The sequence below is a fragment of the Etheostoma spectabile genome, chromosome 3, assembly GCF_008692095.1.
Source record: "Etheostoma spectabile isolate EspeVRDwgs_2016 chromosome 3, UIUC_Espe_1.0, whole genome shotgun sequence".
Classification (NCBI taxonomy): domain Eukaryota; kingdom Metazoa; phylum Chordata; class Actinopteri; order Perciformes; family Percidae; genus Etheostoma; species Etheostoma spectabile.
The window spans coordinates 22433340-22455534 of record NC_045735.1 but is presented as its reverse complement, the minus strand read 5'-3'; the positions used below and the strand labels follow the sequence as shown (position 1 = coordinate 22455534).

The 22195-nt window shown below is 41.8% G+C and overlaps 2 protein-coding genes across 4 annotated transcripts in view; one reads left to right on the top strand and one right to left on the bottom strand.

The window, feature by feature from the left end:
* Positions 1-17526, top strand: part of nxn (nucleoredoxin) — a 71999-nt gene extending 54473 nt beyond the window's left edge. For all 3 annotated transcript variants that reach the window (XM_032505324.1, XM_032505336.1, XM_032505328.1), the window contains exons 3-8: positions 6074-6207; positions 8486-8586; positions 8813-8919; positions 9848-10027; positions 10582-10706; positions 16456-17526. In XM_032505324.1, coding sequence (XP_032361215.1) covers positions 6074-6207; positions 8486-8586; positions 8813-8919; positions 9848-10027; positions 10582-10706; positions 16456-16638 — 830 coding nt within the window. In that variant the 3' untranslated portion in view covers positions 16639-17526. The remainder of the gene's footprint in view (positions 1-6073; positions 6208-8485; positions 8587-8812; positions 8920-9847; positions 10028-10581; positions 10707-16455) is intronic.
* Positions 17527-17537: 11 nt separating this feature from the next.
* On the bottom strand, positions 17538-22103 carry mrm3a (mitochondrial rRNA methyltransferase 3a). Its single transcript, XM_032505315.1, has 4 exons — positions 21542-22103; positions 20124-20368; positions 18915-19076; positions 17538-18813 (listed from the first exon to the last, which is right to left on the bottom strand). The coding sequence occupies exons 1-4, from the start codon at positions 21877-21879 to the stop codon at positions 18218-18220; spliced, it is 1341 nt and encodes a 446-aa protein (XP_032361206.1). The 5' UTR covers positions 21880-22103; the 3' UTR covers positions 17538-18217.
* Between the last annotated feature and the right edge of the window lie 92 nt (positions 22104-22195).

The window sequence follows — 22195 nt, the reverse complement described above, 5'->3', positions numbered from 1 at the left end:
TCATATTATTTTAAAGGCAGACTAAGTGCACTTCCTGATGTGAAATCAATTCAACTACGGTTAGTAATAGGAAAAGGCACTAAAGTTTGTTGTACGTCAAGAGTGGGAGGTCTCAAAACAATTCAGGGCCTTCTACCTTTCACTCTCGATGAAAAGCCTGACTTGAGTGGCGGCAGACTAGCCTGCAGCGTGAAGATGGAGTGCACTTTTACAATCAGGACAACAATAAAACGCTGTGTCAGTGCGGTGCAGACGTGTCATTCCTGCCTAATGAAGCTCTAGACAACCATGCTCCCATAAAGAGCCCATTATGGAACCAGCCGTACAAGGGTTTTATTTATGATTGCCTCCTTTTTAATTCGGCTGTACTAAATGCATCTCTAGAGCTTGACGGGAACAATGAAGAGACCTTGAAAGAGAAATAAAAAGTGTGAAGGAGAGCAGGAGGGAAGTATTTCATGCAACCTTCATTTGCTTAAGAGGCATGGCTTTCAGTCGTTATTAAAACCATATTTTTGAATCTGTTGTGTATTTCTAGTAGAAGATGTGACAAAAATGTCTTTAAGTAAAGTATACCTGGCAACCACATATGACTTTTTGTTATCTAACAGCCATGCCACAGATGGAAATAGTGTCTCTGGTTTAGAGCTGCAATGATTAGTTGATTAATTGATTGGTCAATTGACAAAAACATTGATAGTTGTTTTGAGAAATATATGGTCAAAATGATCTGGTTCCAGCTTCTCAATTTCAATTCAATTTTCAATTTTATTTATAGTATCAATTCATAACAAGAGTTATCTCAAGACACTTTACAGATAGACCACACTCCAGAATTTACAAGGACCCAACAGTTCTAATAGTTTCCTCCAGAGCAAGCAACAGTGCGACAGTGGCAAGGAAAAACTTCCTTTTAGGCAGAAACCTCGGTCAGACCCAGGCTATTGGTAGGTGGTGTCTGACGGGCCGGTTGGGGTTAGAATGAAGAGTGGCAATAACAAAAATAGAAAAAATTAGTAGTTTGTAGAAGTTCTTTGTAGTAGTTCATGGCATAGCAGGACGCTGTGCGGCATTACAAGGCACAGCAGGACGTAGCAGGAGGTAGCAGGACGTAGCAGGACGTAGCAGGGCACCGCAGTGTAGCAGTTGAACATGGCATCACAGAACGTGTAGCGGGACCATGGCGACAGCTGCTACCCTGATTTTGGAGCCTCTCTGATCCAAGGGAACATGCTGGGGAAAAAAGAACATAAGGACTCCGGGGAATGACTCCCCAGAGCTAGGTTAGTAACACGCATTTCTGGGACATGGATGCACATAAATGAAAAGATGGAAAGATAGAGGAGAGAGGAGCTCAGTGTATCAAAATAAGTCCCCAGCTGTCTAAAACTATTACAACAAAACCAAGAGAGACGAGGTAAAGAGAGCTCCAGCCCGGCCGGGCCAGAACTCTCCCCAACCGGATCGGGCTGTATGCCAAGTCTCCCTTTAGTTCTATTATATTCTTGATTATATGTTAGATAAATCTGACAACTATGTGACTAACTACTACTCCCTAACAATATTCGATTCTATGCCCTAACTAGTGTATCAAAATAAGTCCCCAGCTGTCTAAAACTATTACAACAAAACCAAGAGAGACGAGGTAAAGAGAGCTCCAGCCCGGCCGGGCCAGAACTCTCCCCAACCGGATCGGGCTGTATGCCAAGTCTCCCTTTAGTTCTATTATATTCTTGATTATATGATAGATAAATCTGACAACTATGTGACTAACTACTACTCCCTAACAATATTCGATTCTATGCCCTAACTAGTGTATCAAAATAAGTCCCCAGTTGTCTAAAACTATTACAACAAAGCCAAGAGAGACGAGGTAAAGAGAGCTCCAGCCCGGCCGGGCCAGAACTCTCCCCAACTGGATCGGGCTGTATGCCAAGTCTCCAACATGAATATTTTCTAGTTTCCTGTGTCTTCTACGACCATGAATTAAATATCTGTGGACAAAATAAGACATTTGAAGGCGTGACCTTGGATTAAGAGAAAATAATGAATCGAGAAACTATTGGACAGATTTATCAATAATTAAAATAATTTTTAGTTTCAGCCCTACTTTGGTTTTATACCTTACCTGACACTTTTTTTGAACTACTCGTGTTGTGGCTCGATGGATGGGTTGGTCCACACTGAAATATTTCCATAATTATTGGATAAATACAATGATAAACATTCATGTTCCCCTCGGGATAAATGGTAATAACTTTGGTGATCCACTGACTTTCATCTAGCGCCATCATCAGTTTAAACATTCAATTTGTAAAATATCTTGGTTCCTGACTAAATACCTGGTAAACTAATGACATTCCCATCAGCCTCAGGTTTATTATTATTAACATGCTAAACTAATTCAGTGACCATGGTAAACATTATACCTGCTAAACATCAGCATTTATGTTGATGTTCACGCTGATGTTAGCATTTAGCTCAAAGCACTGCTGTGCCTATGTACAGCTTCACAGAGCAGCTAGCATAGCATAGTCTTGTTGTTTTATCCAGTGTTTCCCCCAGTGTATTGCAAGTTGCCCACTACCAGGCCTAGGTCTCTGGAAATTATTATTAATGTTAGTATTCATTTTTAGACTTTTTTTGAACTTACGTTACAGTGTGCGACTCGGTTGGAACTAAGATGTCATGTTTTCAAATCTCCAGTTAGCTTTTAACACTGACTTAAAGTTTCCATATTACGAAAAATGGGATCAGGGGTGTTATTTTGTGTCTCTGGTGATTCAACACGCATACAAACTTGGAAAAAAAACTATGCATGCTGTTTTGTTTTAAGTAGATTCAGGTTTCTGAATGTGTCCTGCTTTCAGTCTCCTGTGAGCGGGTCAAAATCTGCATGGCTTTCTACGTCACTAGCCGATGTAAATCGAGACTTGAGTTGCGCATGTGTCACTTTGCGACAAGTAGCATAAGATCCAATACAGTAAAAATGTACCTACTTAACAAAGTTGGTTCACTGCTGGCTACAAGTTAGCTATCAAACACAACAAGGTTGTTTGTTGAATGCCGTTTTGAGCTAACATTAGCAATCAAACTATCATAGATGTCTCTCTCGTTAGCTAAAACCGAGACCCAAACACACTGGGTGAAAACAGGATTTGCACCAATTGCGGTATAACAAATAACAAAAATATGGTGTTTTTTTTTTAAATGAAACCATGTAAACTAGGGTGACCAGACATCCACAATTTCACTGTGACTGACAAACCCTAAATTGGAATGAAAGAAAAAAAAACATTGATCAAATGTAGCCTATAGTTGCAAGACAGCCAGAGCAAGCGCTGCTCAGAGCTCAGAAAAGTTTGGGAATGCCATATTTTACAATGCTAAAATTAGTAATAATTTACATGGAGTCTGGTGGGTTTAGCGAAGACAATTTTGGACTTTGTTTAAAAAAATGCAGCGTTAAAAAAGGATATTAATCTTTAACAGAAAGGTCCACCTCCTTAGAAATCCTTTCCATAATGTTGCCAGTCAATTAGAATATTAATCTGAGTCTGTCAGAAGCAAAATTAACATTTTTATGAATATAAATACAAGCTGCATAATTGCCCTATTAACTTACATTGTAACTTGTTTTTCCCGCTGCCGACTGCAGCAGTCTCATTTAATACTGGGTCGATGTCAAAGTAAAATATTTCCTCAATAGTTTTTACAGTATATGATACTCAATGAGCTGTTGCAGAAACAAGCCCAAACTGAAGCAATAAAGCAAAAGTTGTCAGATAAATGTAGTTCAGTAAACATTACATTTCCCTCTGAGGTGTATGAAGTACAAGTATGAAGTAGCAGCAGGTGTGATTCTAGGATCAGACCTTTTTAGGGGGACTAAGCCCCTAATTAGAATGTGGCTTACATTAAATGTTATATTTACATCATGCATAAATCTCTCCACACCCATTACTCTTTGTGAAATATCTCACAAACTCTTCACGAAACACATGCATCAGTACAACAAGTAACAAGTCATGAAGGTTTTGAAATTGCAACACAATTTCTACATTCAATTTTCAATTCAATTTTATTTATAGTATCAATTCATAACAAGAGTTATCTCAAGACACTTTACAGATAGACCACACTCCAGAATTTACAAGGACCCAACAGTTCTAGTGGTTTCCTCCAGAGCAAGCAACAGTGCGACAGTGGTTTCCAAAATTTCAATGTATTGTATGTAATAATGTAATCTCATGTAAACTATGTCGGCACAGACATTTTTGTAAATTGCTTAGCCAGTGTATCCCACCATAATGATTATTATATTGCCAGATTCCAGACAATCCCAATTATCTATCTATCTATCTATCTATATATATATATCTCTCTATCTATATCTCTCTCTACCTCTCTCTCTACTGGTATGCTTCCTAGTGACAATGCAAAAATATGAAGAAAAATTATTCCACCTGTGTGTGCATGGTTTAAATTCTGAAGTACAAAATACTTTAGGCAACAGCACAAATATATCCATCCATAGATAAGTATAATCAAGTGTAACCTCTGAATTTCTTTTCAAAGTGAACCACATTGATAGCCTGGCTATGCCCTCCTATGTACTTAAGCTCAACTTTAATTTTCCTTCAGCACACCGTCTGGGTTTGTGGTATATTCGCTGGTATTTGCTGGCCAAATAATTGGCAGTCCAATCAGCGAACAGAGGGAGTGACTGACAACTATGACGTTGAGGTTTGGTAACCTTCGGTGAGTTCCAAACTAATGGCGGCGGACAAAGATGCGAGCGATGCCATTTGGTCCGTTGTGACAATGCTGCCGAATATCCAAAAGTTAAAGCCAGAGCAAGAACAATCTTTGCTGAGCTTTGTTGGTGGCCATGATGTTGTGGCCCTCCTCCTCATGGGGTTCGGGAGAAGTTTGATTTTCCGGCTTGCTCCGTTAGTTGTGAAGGAGTTGGCTAAGGCTAACGCTAGCGATGCTAAGCTGACGTCACGACCAAACATTAGCTATTGGTTATGGCAGATCAAGAGTGGCTCTGGCCAGATCCAGTAGTTTTAAACTTCAACAGAGTACCCGCCTTCAAGGAAGTTAACAGTTGCCAATGGAGAGTGGCCAGACTCTCTAGCCTACAAATGAAATGTACCAGAGTCTGGTAGGACCAGGCTAATGGACCAGAATCTGGTTGGAACTGGCTAATGGACCAGGGTCTGGTAGGACCAGGCTAGTGGACCAGGGTCTGGTAGGACCAGGCTAATGGACCGAAATCTGGTTGGACCAGGCTAATGGATCGAAATCTGGTAGGACGCTTGTTTTAGGCTACATTTATTGTCACATACAGCAAACATCTGCAAGCTGCTTGTCCCCAGAAGACACTAAAAAAACGCTGTCTCTGTAGACGAGGTCTACAAATGGCAAAAACAATAAACTGTGCCAACCTGCACCACAAAGCATTCACAAACAGTGTTTCAGCCAATAACCAACAAGAAGGATTTGGGGGTGGGTCTAGTCTCGTTTTGTTTGAAAATACTTTGAACGTCAACAAGAATTAATATCACCCAACATCGACAACATTTTCTTACAGGACAGCATGCCCATGGGGCTTGTACTCCACTGCAGCTTTAGTGATGCCCCTGGGGAAGTGTCCCCTTTTTACAAAGATAAAAACATGACCCGTTTTGTAGGCATTTATGCTTCTGAGGTGAAAATATCCTCGGATTTTGTCTGAGAAATCTGGTCACCTTAACGTAAACCTATTCTGGTTCAACCTCAAAATACAATTATGAACCTGAAAATGAGCATAACATGGGCGCTTTAATAAAAAAAAGCCCTAAGGAATCTGTGTTTAGCTTTTTTGAATTCTCAATTTCATGATTCCATCAATCATTCTGTTCTGTTATTACTGGCTCTTGCCAGGACCTTGTCAAAAAAGACACTTGTCACTGGGTTTAACAATGTTTTGGGTGGAAACTCTTATCTGTCTTATCTTTCTTTTTCTGGTTATTTTCTTTCCCTTTTATCCCTTCCCATTGCCCCCCTCCGCTTTCCTGCCCTCTCCCAGGCCTGGAGTTCCCCTGGGGGCCAAAGCCATTTGCGGAGGTGGTGGCAGGGCCTCTGCTCAGGAACAACAGGCAGACAACAGACAGCAGCTCTCTGGAAGGCCACTATGTGGGCGTCTACTTCTCAGCACACTGGGTGAGTACAGGAGCAGAGAAACAGGACAAAGAGGACCCTGATCTTTTTTTATTTATTTATTTTTTTACACTTTTTCTGAAATTCTCCTGACTGTCAATCTGTTCCAACCAGATTGACACAGAAACATCTGTGAGAAGAAAGGGCAGCAAAGCTGAAAGAGGGAGTAATTTGGGTCAGATAAGAGAGATGGGTGGAAATTACTCTATTGTGTTTACATTAACAGTGGTTAGCTATCTCTATCAGTCCTTTCACCCCCACCTGTGGACCATTTTTTTTTTTTAAAGTAGGCATTGGTGACCACACCCCACTGACATCATCACTATTGTCTCTTTCTCCGCTGGACCTGCTGATAGCCAGTGAGGGTCATGACTCAGTGATGCATGAAAGATCTGTGGACTGTTCCTGATGAGATGCAGCGCAGGCTGCTGGGGCCAGTCAGCACCGCAGCTGCCAGAGCCGCAGCCTCCGAGACGGCCTTTTTAGAACGGTGACGCCTGAAAGCTGGCTCAAACCCCAGACCCATACAAAATTGAAAAGGACAAGTCACAAAAGCCATTACAGGAGTTTATTTGCGGTGTTTTTACACCACATTCCCCCTGGTTACTCATGTAAATCTATCCGCTATTAGTTATTTTACAAACATGAAATGCCAGCACCTGGCCTTGGCATCCATTTAAACAGAATTTATTTCCCCCTTAATATTCTAGGGACTTGAAATGGCCTGTGGCAGAGAAACATGACCTATATTTTACTGTGCAGTTGCTGTTTTTCCTGCAGTGTGAGGGAATGTTTCTTTTTAACTCATTGCAATACAACTTGAGCTAAAAGTTCAGTCACAGACACTGGTAAAGAAAAGCCCACATTAGACGGCTTTATGATGCTTTAACTTTGACAGCACATTGGGCAAACTTAAATACAACTATAATATACAGTGTTTACTTCTATGAGCAACCAGGGAAAAAGTCAATTGATGAGCAGTGAATTGATCGAGGCTTTGTGCTTCACACTCACTCTCAATCCCTTTTTGTCGGTATGATGAGGATTTATAACTGGATCAAATAAAGTGCTTGACATACTGTATCCACTTTAACCAGCTTGAATGCTAATGAAGTGCTGTCTGGCTGGTTCGATAATGTTAATGAGAACTTATTTTATTTTATTTCTTTGTTTCACTTTGAAAAAAATACTATTGTTAAACAATATTCCATTTACACAGAGACATTCATATGCAAATATACAGACACCTGCATATACTCACATGTACGTGATTTCAAAATAAAAACCTGTGCAGATGAAGTTGGAAAGCGTATAGAAACCCCTCTCCCAAAGATTAAAGGCAAGATAAAAAATTATTACATGAATTTTAAATAGATGATAATGAACTACTTTGTAGACATTACAACATAATGCATTTGGGGGAAAAAAATAATAATGATGAATTGGAGTTATCCCGACATCTCTCTTACCGGAAGGCAAACTTCAAAGAGGTAGTTAAAAAATGTTATAATTGCATAAGTTTCTTACCCTGTCTGATTTAAATAGATCTTGATGTGATCTTAATGCCAGCTATGCCACAGCGCCCCCTTCCTTGATAGTGTGTGATCTACGCATGCATGCACGCACACAAACAGAGTCAACACACACTCTAAAGGAGGGTTCAGTTTTTGAGGTTAGTTGCCATCGTCATGGGGCATCGATCAAAATGCGTGAGCTGAGTCACAGAAGTTTTGTCCATTCAACAGAAGTTTTATTTGATGAAACTGAATGAAGCAAATTATGTATAACAGAACAACACATATGGGTTGGAGAATCAGCTGCCGCCCCATATGAATGTGTGGGAAAAGACTGATTGAGAAGGAGTGCAGTGTTTAAATAAGGAGTGACCAGGTGAACTCAATCAGGTAATTAAGCAAAATCCAATCAGTGGTGAAGACAGGGGAGGAAAGGAAGTGAGGTACAGGAAGTGGGGTAGGTGTGAAAAGCAAGTGTCAAAATAATATAGGAATAGGGATCTTTTGTGTACACACACACACACAGAGTCAAACACTTTCTCAAGCTACAGTATTACAGCAGAATAAGAGCTTTAAGAAGTCTATATTTGAAAGTAGCTGGATCAAAAACAAGAAAGAATTACTAGTTTGTGGAATGGTGTTTGGAAGTGCACAAAGTAATGGACCCTGCGGCAGCAACCAATCATATTTGTGTAGGCTACTCTGCGTTCCCTAGTTCAGTCCCTTTTTACATTTTCTTTTTTCTTTCCTCTTTCTGTCTCCGTTAGTGCCCGCCATGCCGCAGTTTGACCAGAGTCTTGGTGGAATCATATCGAACCGTCAAAGAGTCGGGTCAGAAGTTTGAGATCGTGTTTGTCAGCGCCGACAGGTAAGAGTCACCGAGCCAGAACATAGACCAGATCAGATCACGTTTATTGACACACCACACACACACACACACACACACACACACACACACACACACCACCACACACACCCACACACACACACACACACACACACACACACAACACACACACCATACTGTCTGTCGAGGATACAAATAATTTGTCTTCTCTTTTCAACTGAGACCTGTTTGGTGCTGTCCCCTCCAGGTCAGAGGAGTCCTTTATGCAGTATTTCAGCGAGATGCCGTGGTTGGCGGTGCCATATTCAGACGAGGCTCGGCGGTCACGACTCAACAGACTTTATGGAATACAAGGTATTTGACAGCCACAACTATGTAGTGCTTCAGATCTTCAAGCTAAGTGGAGAGAGTGTTGATTGATTGTTTCTGCTGAGCTCAGTTACATCACACGCTGAAACACTGGCACCATGGCTCACAGCTATTTGTGCTGGGCAGGCAAACAGTAACACAGATTGCCCCCACTGCCTGTGGAATGTGGGCCGGTTATCAAGTTTAAAGTCTTGTTCGCTACGGAAGTGCTGCACCTCTTCCTCTGTGCCTCGCTCTTTTTCTCGTGTGTGTGTGTGTGTGTGTGTGTGTGGTGTGTGTGTGTGTGTGTGTGTGTGTGTGTGTGGTGTGTGTGTGTGTTGTGTGTGTGGTGTGTGTTGTGTGTGTGTGTGTGTGTGTGTGTGTGTGTGTGTGTGTGTGTGTGTGTGTGTGTGTGTGTGTGAAAAGTTTGCATGATCTGGCTCTCGGCCTGTCCTGCAAAGTATGTGAGGAATGCATGGAAGATGAGTCAACACTGCCCCCCGCCCGCATTATTTAAAACCCATGCAGTTCACGATGGGCCGATGGCCCCCACCTCTGTTGACTTCAGTCCACATGCGCGGACAGGAACACACTCACTCACTTACACTGTTTGCTCACAGATGGTGTCTGTTTCTGATAAGGCTGTTAATAAGCCAAGGAGATTGTAATCAGAAAGATGGTGGGAGCCAATGACATGTGGAAAAACGTTGGCACATCACAAATAAAAGCAGACAAAGAGCCAAAGAGAGGCAAAAACTGGTCAAAAAAGGCCTTAAACATCCTCACAACAAAGAATATCTCAGTGGGAGAGGGAACAGTCTGCGTCATGAAGCAATAATTAACGGAAACCACCTCCCATGCTCTTGCCCATTTCCTCCCCTCCTCTTTGTTTTCCTCTCCAAACCACCTTCACATCCTCTTTCTCTCTCCCCAGGTATTCCCACACTGATTCTGCTAGACACAGAGGGTCACATGATCACGCGACAGGGCCGCGTGGAGGTGCTGAACGACCCAGAGTGCCGGCTCTTTCCCTGGCACCCTCGGCCCGTGCTGGAGCTTAGCGAGTCCAACGCTGTGCAGCTCCACGAGGGGCCCTGCCTCGTCCTGTTTGTGGGTGAGTAGACCCACAGCTGCACACACCCATGTGTGCAGCTCCACATGGGGCTCGGCCTGGAGCTTCTTGCAAGTGAATGGTGTGGCATTTATGTGGAGCATATTGAATGTCAGACTCTGTGGAAAATCCTTGCAGTGTTGAAAGGTCCCAAGGTCTGTGGGAAATGTTTTAGTATTTATCTATCTATTTATATGCTAATCCAGAAGGTGCAAAGAAATGAAACGCAGGAGGTTTGTGAATAGCACAGAAAAAATGACTTTGACATGAATGTAGGACAGTTACTGGTCTTGTGAGGACTGAGGACTAAATGCCAAAGTTGGACAGTGGTGACCCTCAAAGTGTGAGACCACCCTGGTGTCTCTTGCAGTCAAACTGGATTACAAAGCAAGACAAAGACCTTCTGTACACTTTCTTTCATGTCCTCACTCATCTGTCCCCCAGTCATCTGTCCTTCCTCTCTTCCCATTTCACTCATCTGTGCATTTTTCCTCTCACAGGTGGCTTTTTTTCACACTTTTAAGATCTTTCTGTGTCTCTTTTCATGGTTCGTTCAGACGCTGAAGAGGAAGGTGAATTGGAGCCAGCAAAGGAGCTGATTCAGCCAATTGCGGAGAAGCTTATGGCCAAGTACAAAGCCAAGGAGGAGGAGATGCCGCTGCTGTTCTTTGTGGCTGGAGAGGTGAGATAAGCCACTCGAGGCACAGTAAAATGCAATTTCACACAAACCTGCATAGCTGAACTCATCGGTGTGTGTGTTGCTGTGCTGCGCTTGGCAATATGACATTTAGTGATGACTGATATTAATAGTTAAAAAATGCTGTTACAAATTATTGTAATGTAACATAAACAATCATTTCTGGTTAAGATTCCTTTGTTTTTTTAAATAAATATGGACAAAACATGTACTTGGCAGGGACATTTAACAGTTTAAAAATAATCAATTGGTAAAAAATAAACTTGTTGTCAGAGCGCTCCGTTGGCCAATTCATATCAAGTTTTTGTTTTTTGTTTCTGGCCACCTGGCAAATATAATATTCTATCCCTCTTCCTGAGATACATATCTGGCTCTTGAGCTGCTAAATGTAAATGCCAGAGATCAAACTGCCAACCTTCCGATTGGCAGAGGACCACTCTACCACTGAGCCATAGCACTTGCTCCACTATGTTCACCAGCTAGTTGTTAAATATGTTTGTGTGTTTGGTGCTGAGAAGGTAGTGTACAGTTGGTTTGAGCTTGAATTGAGCTTTTTTTGCTTAAATCGGGATGAAAGTGAGCAAAATGATAAAGTTACAGGCTGGAAAACCAAAACGATGAGCTAAAAGATGCTGAAATGTCATTGGAACGGCAGAGTGAGATGATCATCTTCATAGGTTTGCCACAACGAGCGATCAATTTTCAAATCGCACATAGTCATAGGATCCATTGTTGATATGAAAATATTGATTATGGCCGCATTAACTTTTGGTTATTAAAGAATTGTGAGCAAGACATGTCTATTATTACAGTCAGCCTCTAATCACAAAAGTCCCCGGTTGAAATAGCAGCATTGGAGGCAACTCTTTGAGTCCCTTGAGCCTGCAAGAGTGACACTCACACCTATCCATGACCAAGAATTCAACTTGGTGCCTTTAATCAGGATGGGAAGACCCAGAGCGTGCCATCAGACTTTCTCTACTACCCCAGACTGCGTCCAAATAATCCTTCCATCTCCTACTTCATCTCCTCCCACGTCTCCTCCCTGTTGAACCCTGAAGTTTTCATAACTCTTGTTATCTCATGTTGTTCTGTCTCAGCCTGCCTAGAGCTGGTGGAGTTAGCAGTAGCTGCAGACATAATTAGCAGATTAGCTGCCTCCACCCAGTCCCCTGCTCTCTGCCCTCCAGCTCCCCTTTGCTTACCAGTTCTCTCTGCCCAGCAGTCTGGGAAGACAGTGCTGGTTTCTCATGTCACACATGGAGGGCAGACTCGGGTTTCGTGGCTGTGGGGCTTGCAGATGTGCTAAGACCCTGTGTGTGTCTGTCCGAGGCCGCTCGTCATCCTTGAAATGTCACTGACATACAGTACACCGAACAAGAAAAGCTTACAGACGAGCTTGACATGATAGTGTTTGGTGTTCATTGTCTGTGTGCCATTATTTATTTGACCTTACACAAAGACACATTGTTGCACTGGAGCTTGAAGTGATTCAGAAGAAGTTTGCTTTGTTTCCCTTGTGGCACATATGCTAAGGGCAGATATTTCTACATCCACACAGTGCAGGTATAATTTCCTGGCTCTTGCTCAACCGGCAAAAAAAAATCACCAGGTTTCATTTTCCAGATCGGATTCACGGTCAGATATGCTTCCTCTTTCAGGCGTTTAGAGAAAGGAGCTTCCAGGCTCTGGGCTCAGACCCCTGCACCTTGGCCCGGATTAGCCCTGGTAGTCGCACACTGCTCGCCAGGCCAGCTGCTGGGTTTACTGTGTCCATGAGACAGCAGTATGTTGGCAGTCTCTCAGGGGGGAGGCCAGGCTGAGCAGAGTGACACAGGATCTTGTTACGCTACTGAAAAAACCATCTGCCACACAGTAGTATATAGATTTTTATAAATGCAGAATAAAAGATCTTTTGTTCTTCCATTTCTGCTGTGTATTGGCCGTTGCACGCAAAATGAACTTTGCTGGTATTATCCAGTAAAATACGAATATAACACATGTTTGTGGCAAGCAGCAGTGATTCTTCTCTTTAACTTTTTCATGCTTTATTTTGTGTGTAATATAGAATAGAATAATAAAATAGAGCTATTTTAGCCATGGCTACAGTAAAGGCAATACAGTCTGTCTGTTTACCACTTCACTCCAAACTGTAGTATCTCAACAACTGTAAGATAATTGGTGTGAGAGATGTTGGAGTAACACTCATGGTTCCCATGGGATGACGCCCACTGTGTCTGGTGATCCCCTGAGTTTTCCTCTTGCGCCACCATGAGGTTCACTGAGTGATATATCAACATAACAACTATTGGATGGATTGCAATAACATTTGGTACACACATTCATAAAGCTCAGTGGATGAATCCTAAAGACTTTGGGGATCCCATGAGTTATACTCTAGCGCCACAATGAGGTTCACATTTGAAGCTGAAACAATTAGTCGACTGACCTAAAATTCCAATGGTCTATTAATCGTCTGTTTTTTCAAGCAAAAGATGTGATAGTTCCAGGCTCTAAAATGTGAACAATTACAGCTTCTCCTGGCCTTACTGTATGTACATTAGGGTGATTTTAAATATTTGGGGGTTTTGTACTGTTGGACATAACATTTAATGATGTCACCTTGGGCTCTATGGTATTTTGTTGGCCATTTGTCATTGTTTTTTTTTATCATATCATTTTTTATCATGTGTCTAATACTAATTAAGAAATGTTAGCATGACAACACGCCAAAATAATACGGGGAACAAGGTTATCATCATACTTGCTAAATATCAACATGTTAGCATTGCCACTGTGAGTACGTAAGCATGCTGATATTAGCTTTTCGCTCAAGTACAGTTTTAGAGCTGCTAGAATGGCATGTAGACTTTTACGTATTGTTTAATATAAAGACATTAAAGGTTTCTTGTTTCGTTAATTAAAAGTAAAAAAAAAAAAACATCACAGTTGCATTGACTGTAAGCTGTCTTAAAAGTTCAATAAATCTGACATTTTTTGTTCCATTTAGTATTTAGATGTGCAGTGCAGCTGATAATATCCAAAATTTCACAGATTTTCAGAATTTCAGTCATGACTTTTTCTTGAGGCATCAAAGCTGGCCAGTTAGATGGACGCAGCCCCGGATCAGAGGCCTGTTGGGGAGGTTTAAAAAAAAAAAAAATAATAATCATCAATTCAGGGCTTATCAGATGGTCATCGTCTGTGAAATGCCACAGTGCATCAATAATCCAGCCTGATACGGCCCAGCAGGTTCCACACACGGTAAACACACGCTGAGCCTTATCGCAGCTGTGAGTGGAACGTGGGTTGTAGTAGAGAGGCCCTTTGTCTTTTTGTTGTGAGCTGCAGAGGGCGGCGGCGGGAGGGGGGGGGGGCGCCCTGGAATGGCTGCACCTCACAAGAAGCAGTTTACACAAGCAGAGAAGCCACACAAAAGAAGATGCATGACTTCTTACAGAGGCGAAGACTGATGTAGAGATTACATCTACTCATATCGGCGAGGCTGGAAAAGGCCACAGTGACAGATTGTGGAATTTCTCTCCTTGTGGTTTCTTTACACGGTATGCCCAGATGATCTATAATGTACACTTACTATGGCTGCAAAAAAAGTATGCAAGGCGCAACTTCTATTTTTAGTAGGGGAATCAAGCAGTATTTCACTGGTAACAGCATTGTTCTTAGTGACAGCTTACATCTGTGAGTATTAAATGGTCATTGTATGGTGATTTGTAGCATAATTAAAAAAACGGGCTCCATTCAGAGGAAGTTAGCTGCCTATGACAAAATACCACATTGCCACTCTGTTCCATCTGTTAGCAGTTTTGCAAAGAAAAGGTCACAGACTTCATCTTGGCATACTTATCCTTTTTAGGTAGCAGCACAGCCAACCTTTTTAAATGAGAAGTCTGGGAGCTGATTGTGTGGTTTGATCCATTTAGTGAAAATGCAACAAAGAGGCCTGAACTGCCTTATATGTAGCAGGAAATCCATCCAAAGTCGCTTTATCTTTGACTTTGTTTTGACAAAACTCACATTGGCACACAAATCAGTAAGAATATTAACATCAGAGGCGCTGCCTCTGTGAGAAGTCCAAATCTTTGTTGCAGTGCCACCCTCTGGCCCTTTCTTGTTAGTTCTGTATTTTCTAAATAATCTTTTCCATATGAAAGTGATCTTTAATCTTTGTGAGTCTCCAGCTGAGCCAGCAAACTAAGCTGAGGGGATTTCAGGTCATGCTGTCATGAGGAAAGGATGAGAGAATGTGTCAAATGATCGAGCTGTGCACATCAGACAAGTGAACTGCGTGACCTTACGAAACATATCATGTGAAATGCGTTTGACTCAGAGAAGATATGACTAGAAGAATGAATCTCTGTCAAGGTAGGAATGCCAATTCCAGAAGCACTCCTGGCTGGAACTCAAGCTGAATTACGAAGGGGTGGGATTTCTTATTAAGTATGAATAATTAATGGCTCTTTTAAGCTTGTTTGAAAGTTTCTGCCTGCCTGCTAGTGATTCATTCTTTTACCTGTGGCTACAGGGTTTGTTGTTAAAGGGTGAAAAGGTGACATTAAGCCTCAGGCAGAAAATGGGTGAGGTCCTTTCCAAAAACCTTCAATGAAATAAAAGTGTAATGCCCTCCAAAACCAGCAGCAATCTTTTTGTAACATATTCCTTCACAACTCTGCTCTCTCTCTGTCTTTCTCTCTACTGCCCACATGTGCCAATCAAACACTGTGTGATGAGACTTAGTATATCTGATGTGAGTGAGCTTTTGAATAAGGAGGGATGTTGTTGACCCCCCCCCCCACCTGGTTACTTCCTGTCTTCCCGCACAGCAGGATGTGTGACTAAGCACCACTCTCTCTGGGCAGGCTGCCTGCAGGAAGACAGGAAAGAAGTGTTCATAAAGATTGTGCGTGCCAGTTCTGAATTGTATGGGGTAATCTTAACGTTGCATAGTTCAAGTAATGGGTGCTGTCCTAGTTGACTCTGCCAAAAGCAAGTCTGAACTGATGAGCAGCAGAGAAATGTGTAATTTAAGATACTTTCTCTCCTGGAAAGCATCCACTGTTTGGCTTGCATGTTTGTCAGAGTAATTCGTGGTAGTGCTATAGATGAAGATGGGACTACTACACCAGTGGTTCCCAACCCCTTTAAGTTTGCATATGATATATTGATGGTGTGTGGCCAGTTTGACCAAAAAATAGATTCTTCCTTCTCAGATTGTTTTATTTTAATAATTCATAATAATTAATTAAAAAAAACAGAGGATTGAAGAAGTCAAACTGTCTATTTAAGTGTTGCACACACCAGTTTGTTTTGTATCCTCTTTAATCTAAGATGTATGTTACAACCCCTTGGTGGGTCTCCATCATCACTTTGGGAACAATCACCAGGACAGTAAATATACACATTATGAAAAACTTTATGAATGGTATATTTTCAGAAAGCAGCTTTTTTGTGGTGAAACATTTTTGAATTGCTTTACTAATTTGGATGTAGACCTACTAACACTATGACCACAGTATTGGAAGATAAAAATGTCATGTGAGTAAAGGGAGAAAATAAAAATGTGATCCCTACTTTTGATGGAGCTTTTTGACTTTCCAACAAGACAGTAAATTAGTCACTTCACAGTCTCAGGAACAAGAATCCATCCATGCATGTGAGGAATGCACCACTGTAACATCATATATACGATCACCTAATCAGTTTTATTTCTTCGCAGGACGACATGAGTGACTCCCTGCGGGACTACACTAACCTCCCAGAAGCAGCTCCTCTTCTCACCATCCTGGACATGTCGGCCCGTGCCAAGTATGTTCGCGACGTAGAAGAGATCACGCCGGCCGAAGTGGAGCAATTTGTCGGTGATTACCTGGCTGAAAAGCTCAAACCAGAGCCCATCTAAAGAGGAAGTCCAAATATAAGTCGGACATACTATATGGGACTCAGTCCATCATCAAACCCCGGCCTGTTGCTACCCCCCCCCCCCCCCCCACCCCCACACACACACACTGTCTCTCCTGCCTCCCCCCTGACTTTGTCTGTCTGTCACTTTTTACTGACATTTTAATATTTTTTTAAGACATGTTCCTCTCTTTTTCCTGTGGTGCCTTGCATTGACGATAGTCCCTACAGTAATATAGATAATATATATATATATATATATATATTATCTATATTACTTCTGTTCGTTCCTTTTTTTGGCCTTAAGTCACTCCATAGCATTTCTGAACTCTAGAGAAAATGAGAGAATTACTCAGTGGACCTACTTACTCAGCTGATTCTTTGCTTTCTGTTTTTTCTGCGTGATCTTTGTTACTTTTGGTTTCTGAATGATGTTGAGAAAGAATAAAATGCATTTTTACAGTTGTAATTCACATGTAGTGCAAATGTGCTAAACCTCAGCTGGATGTAGCCGTAAGCCTTTATGGCTCTATTTAAAGAAAAAAACAAACCGGTGCACATACAGTAAAGATCCATTATACTTGCTTGTATTAGACCAATGACTGATGTTTTAAAAACCCGTGTCTTGTTGTGGGTGTTCTGATGTGAGTGAAAGTCATCTCTTGTTGACGGTGGTTCTCATCTCAAAGTCATGAGGATTTTCTGTGAAGATCCCTAATGAAAAGGCCTGAAGGAGCAGAAATGTGTTCGAAAAGTGTTGACTGTAGAAATCCCTGTATTCTGTTACTTCAGTAGACTTGTCACACCCATTAAAAATTCACTGGCAAGCACAAAGTTTTGCTGCTTTTGAGTTCTATAATAAAGTTATTTCTTGGATATGTAAAATACACACAATGCAAGGACTCTCCACTTCCTTTATTTTTCAGAAGTATAAATAAGACTGGGCTCAGTGCAATTGTTGCATTTATGATGGGAGATAGTATGCAGATAATTTTGTTAACTCCACGTGGGATAGAAGTGTAGTGACTTCTGCTTATTTGCATAGACAATGGCTGCAGATAAAGGATGACAGTCTTGTCCTTTCTAGAATTAATATGCCTAAAGTGCATGCATCTACTTAAAGCTGTTAGGAACTGTATGACAATTACAGGGAGCGAGTGAGAAAAGGGGAGTTATGTGCTTTTTCTTTAATGGGGGGGGTATAGTCAGACTTTTTTTTTTTAGAGAGCAGGGAAGGGTCATTTAACTTTTTTCTAATCCCAAATCTTATTTCAACCTTCTTTTGTGAGGTTTGTTGTATGCTGCTTTTCTTTGTTGCCTATGGCGGTATACTGAAAATCGTTGGGCTGATTGGATAAAATTAGGAATTTGAAGACACTACCTGGGTCATTAGAATTTCTCAGACATCGAGTCACAAGTTCTTACATTTTACAGAAAACAATTGAACTTTTCAGATTACATTTCACAAATCCTCAATATTTTATTAGCAGGACGTAGAATGGAAATTTAAATAATTTAGTTCAGTCTGTAATAAGGACAAATGTACACCAGAAGTCACAAACCGATATTTAAAGCAAACATCATGAAAATTGCTGCTCAGCTTTAGATTTCCATTTCCTTTCAGGTGTCTGAATTAGTTTCAACAGTTGCTTCCTGCCCTCAAACAAAAGGATACTAGCAGCCATGGCTGAATTCAAGCTGTCCACATCAAGAGCGACAGGAATGGAGAGCCTGTGACCAGCGGTTTTCTCAGCTAACTGGACTGCTTCTACACTCAGACCATGTGTCTCTCCACCTATTACCAGAGCAGTGGGACTCTGAGCCCAGCTCTCATGGTACAGCTTTGAGTCCACTCTAGGAAGTGAAAGTCCCGCATCTTCCCAATCTGAGTCTGAATCAGAATTGTATTCCTCGTAGCGCATGTTGTTTTGATTCCGCTTTGTGCTGACCCAGCCATAGTCTCCTGCTTTGGACGATTTGTGAGACGCGTTAACTTGGGAATCCTCTTTCTCTTTACTTCCGTCAGTGGCAGAACTGCTGTCAGCCACATGGACGGTCACAGGTTTAGGGAGATGTTTCTCCATATCATCCCAGCCCAAGCTGGGATAGATGGGAAGGCGGAAATGGGCACCCATTGCTGCACGCAGAACTTTAGGCTCCCAAACATCAACACAACCTGTTGGTGAGAAAAACAAACAAAAAACAGCTTTGAAAAAGAAGCAAAGCTATTGCCAAGACGTGGAGTCCACAGTTCACGTTTTTAATTGATAAGTATACCCTTGGTAAGCAGGACACTGTGGCAGCCAGCAGCAGCAGCACATCGCAACATAGTCCCAAGGTTGCCGGGGTCCCGGATGTTGTCGCATATCAGGGACAACGGAACTGTATGACCTCTAATAGCGAAGTTTAACCTTGATGGGTCCGGACGGGAAAATATGGCTGCAGAAGAAGAAGAAATTGAAGTCAGCAAAAACTCGGAGCACCTGGGCTTCATAATGAACCTTGTCTCTCATAGCCAGACCTTCCTCCACAGCGCTGCGGAGGAGGGTCTGGCTAGTTGAAGCGGCTGCTGTTTCAATCCTGTCGGCTCTCTGCAGCGGGCGAGGCTGCCGAGTTTCCCCCGCCACACACCCACACACGATCTAACTTGAAGACAGCTACACTTGTTATTGTAGGTGCAATGATAATTTAAAGTCCATAAGTCCTTTATAAAACCAAATGTGTGTCCCAGCCCAGGATAGGACATTAACTAACAATGTAAAGATCAACAAGCCACTTGATTGATTCAATAAATTATTTTTTTGTCTTAAATCCACCAGGCATTTTCATATTATACCAACATTTGCAGCATCCTGAGCCTTTTGGTAAGGGTACTAGGAAAACTCAGCCTAGAGTAATTTTATTCTCCTTAAAAACAAATTCCTTTTTTAAAAGAACTCTACAAACATTTTTTGCAACTTTCTCTGTCTCCCGCAACTTCATTGCAACAAACATTGCAACTTTTCTAGCAATTAAAAAAAAAAAAAAGCTCCCGCAACATCAGGCATTTTGGGCTGCAACAATGTCAAAAAAGTCACAGAAAATCCTGGAGGGACTGACTGCTGGATAGGAGAAAAACAATGCTCTGGTTTGTTGGCATTACCTTAAACCAATCACAACAGAGCCGGACAGAGAAAATAGCCTGGGGAAGGAACTTGTTTTGGTGGAACATGTGCACGTAGGGAGGCAAGCTCTAGCATTAAATGGCTGTTGAGTGTGTGATGAGGATTTTACTAAAACAAAAAGATATATATAATTTATTGTCGTTTCTAGCTCGGAGAATGTTTCACAAATCAACCAGAGTTTAGAAAGCCAAAACAAAGAAAGCGGAAAGTGAGGGACATCCAGACAAAAATTAGGGACCTCCGGTAGTACCGGAACTATCCCATGAATGAAATGTTGTCGATATAGACAATATTAAACCAAATCTAAATAGGTGACCCTCACCAATCACCCCTTGTGGGGCCACGAGGTCAGACCAGATCTTGATGTCCTCAAACTTGACTTTGACTAGCGTGGCCCTCTTCAGCTTGTCTAATGGCAGCTCTCGGAGCCGATCCCGGGTACTGAAGAACACCATCTGTGGGTTGGCTCCAGCATCCAGGGCGTCGCAAATTAAACGCCTGCCCTCCAGGAGGATTTTACCCTGGTGCTCCCGAAATGTCCTGGAACGAGCAACACTCACTAACCTCCTGAAGGACAGAGGAGGAGAGACAGACAGGCAGAGATGGATTACAGCCAGTGTGAATATGACTAATTATCATAATTATGATTCCTATTTGGTAAATTATAGGCAGCTGTTATGCCCTTCAAGAGCAAAAGGCAGCAGCTGAAACTGTCAACTGACAGACATGGCTTAAAACTTCTAAATTCACTACTAATTTACTTAAGTCCAATCAGTAGTACCACAAACTCCAAGTTAAAGTCCGGCATTCCAAACGTTACTTAAGTTAAAGTATGGAGGTACTATCATCCAAATCTACTTAAAGTTGCAGTCTGAAGTACTGATTAGCCAGACATAGGCACATCTACATTTTTTAGTACTGATAGAACTGAATGGTCTAAAATTAGCAACACTGGGTTAAATCTAGAACTATATGAGCAAAGAATAAGCAAATACAATTATAAATCTCACACACACACACACACACACACACACACAGAGTATTTCAACACAGCAATATTGCTACTTTTACTAAAGTAAAGTCTCTTATCTGTGACCATTATGGCAACAATCCACTTCCTTTATGTTATATTTATTTTATTAAAAAACATGAAAATTTCACTATTAACATTAATATGAGTTCCCCCAGCCTGCCTATAGTCCCACAGTGACTGGAAATGGTGATAGGTGTAAACCGAGCCCTGAGTATCCTGCTCTGCCTTTGAGAATATGAAAGCCCAGATGGGTAGATCTGGAATCTTGCTCCTTATGAGGTCATAAGGTGCAAGGTTACCTCCCCTTTCTCTGCTTCGCCCACCCAGAGAATCTGACCCGCCCGAGAGAGACATCATTAAACTAGCAAAGTGGCAGTTGGTCAAGGCCACACCCCCAGCCTCCACCTTGCCCCCCCCCTCCTCAAAAGCTACAGACTCAGAAATGGCACATACTAAGGAAAGGTCATTGTGGGACTGGTTCTAGCGGCTGTAATTCTGTACTAAGGCTGAATTTGGGAAAGAGATTTCAGATTTGGTATTAGGGGACCACTAAGGTCTATATAAAAGAGACTTCAGATATGGTATTAGGGGACCACTAAGGTCTATATAAAAGAGACTTCAGATACGGTATTAGGGGAACTACTAAGGGTTGTATTAAAGTATCCAAAAGAGCCATGTCATGGTTCCTTTAAGTAGTTGACACTTACGCCAGTCTTTTATCTCCAGGGAAAGCTCTCTCGATGCGCAGTCCATCAATGTGATCCTTCGCAGCACTAACATGAGCATCTTTTGTAGATGACTGCACATTATCTTTCGCGTTAACAAAGTCTCTTTCTTCAGGATGCTTGATTGAAGCTGGGGCGTTTAGCCCCGCTGGCTTAAGGACTTTGTCCGTGCCGTTTTCGGGCAACAACACTCGGACAGGTGTCCTCCTTAGTCCGCGTACATATCGCTTTGATTCCACAATAACTCGACTTCCCCTTGTTAGAAAAGCGTTTCGCTCAATGGAAAAAAGACATATCACGCTTCTTATGTACGCTGCCATGTTTGCCCCGTTTCTTCTTCTCTTGTTCTACAAAATGTTTTACTAACACAAGCTAACCTACTTACCGCCACCAGCTGTAGTGAAGGAAATAAGACATGTATGCATTCTAGTTTAATAGGCAACGTTATCAATTCACTGCGTACTAGTTACCAAACTAACAACACTCCTTTTCAACCTGTCGTCTTCTTTTTTTCTCCTCGTTTTTTTTAATATGACGCTCAAAGTTGGTGCCTAACTGGTAAACTCGCGAGAATGTGACATACTGGGTGATACCATTAATCTATTTGTATAGGGATGCCAAACGTTGTTGTAATGC

Bases quoted from the DNA above. Each gene is read 5' to 3' on its own strand.
- mrm3a (XM_032505315.1), bottom strand. From the start codon at position 21,879: ATGGCAGCGTACATAAGAAGCGTGATATGTCTTTTTTCCATTGAGCGA. The intron at 20,369-21,541 runs GTAAGTGTCAAC...TCTGTCCTTCAG, and splicing joins CCTGGAGATAAAAGACTGGC to GAGGTTAGTGAGTGTTGCTC. The intron at 19,077-20,123 runs GTGAGGGTCACC...CTTCTTCTGCAG, and splicing joins GGCCCCACAAGGGGTGATTG to CCATATTTTCCCGTCCGGAC.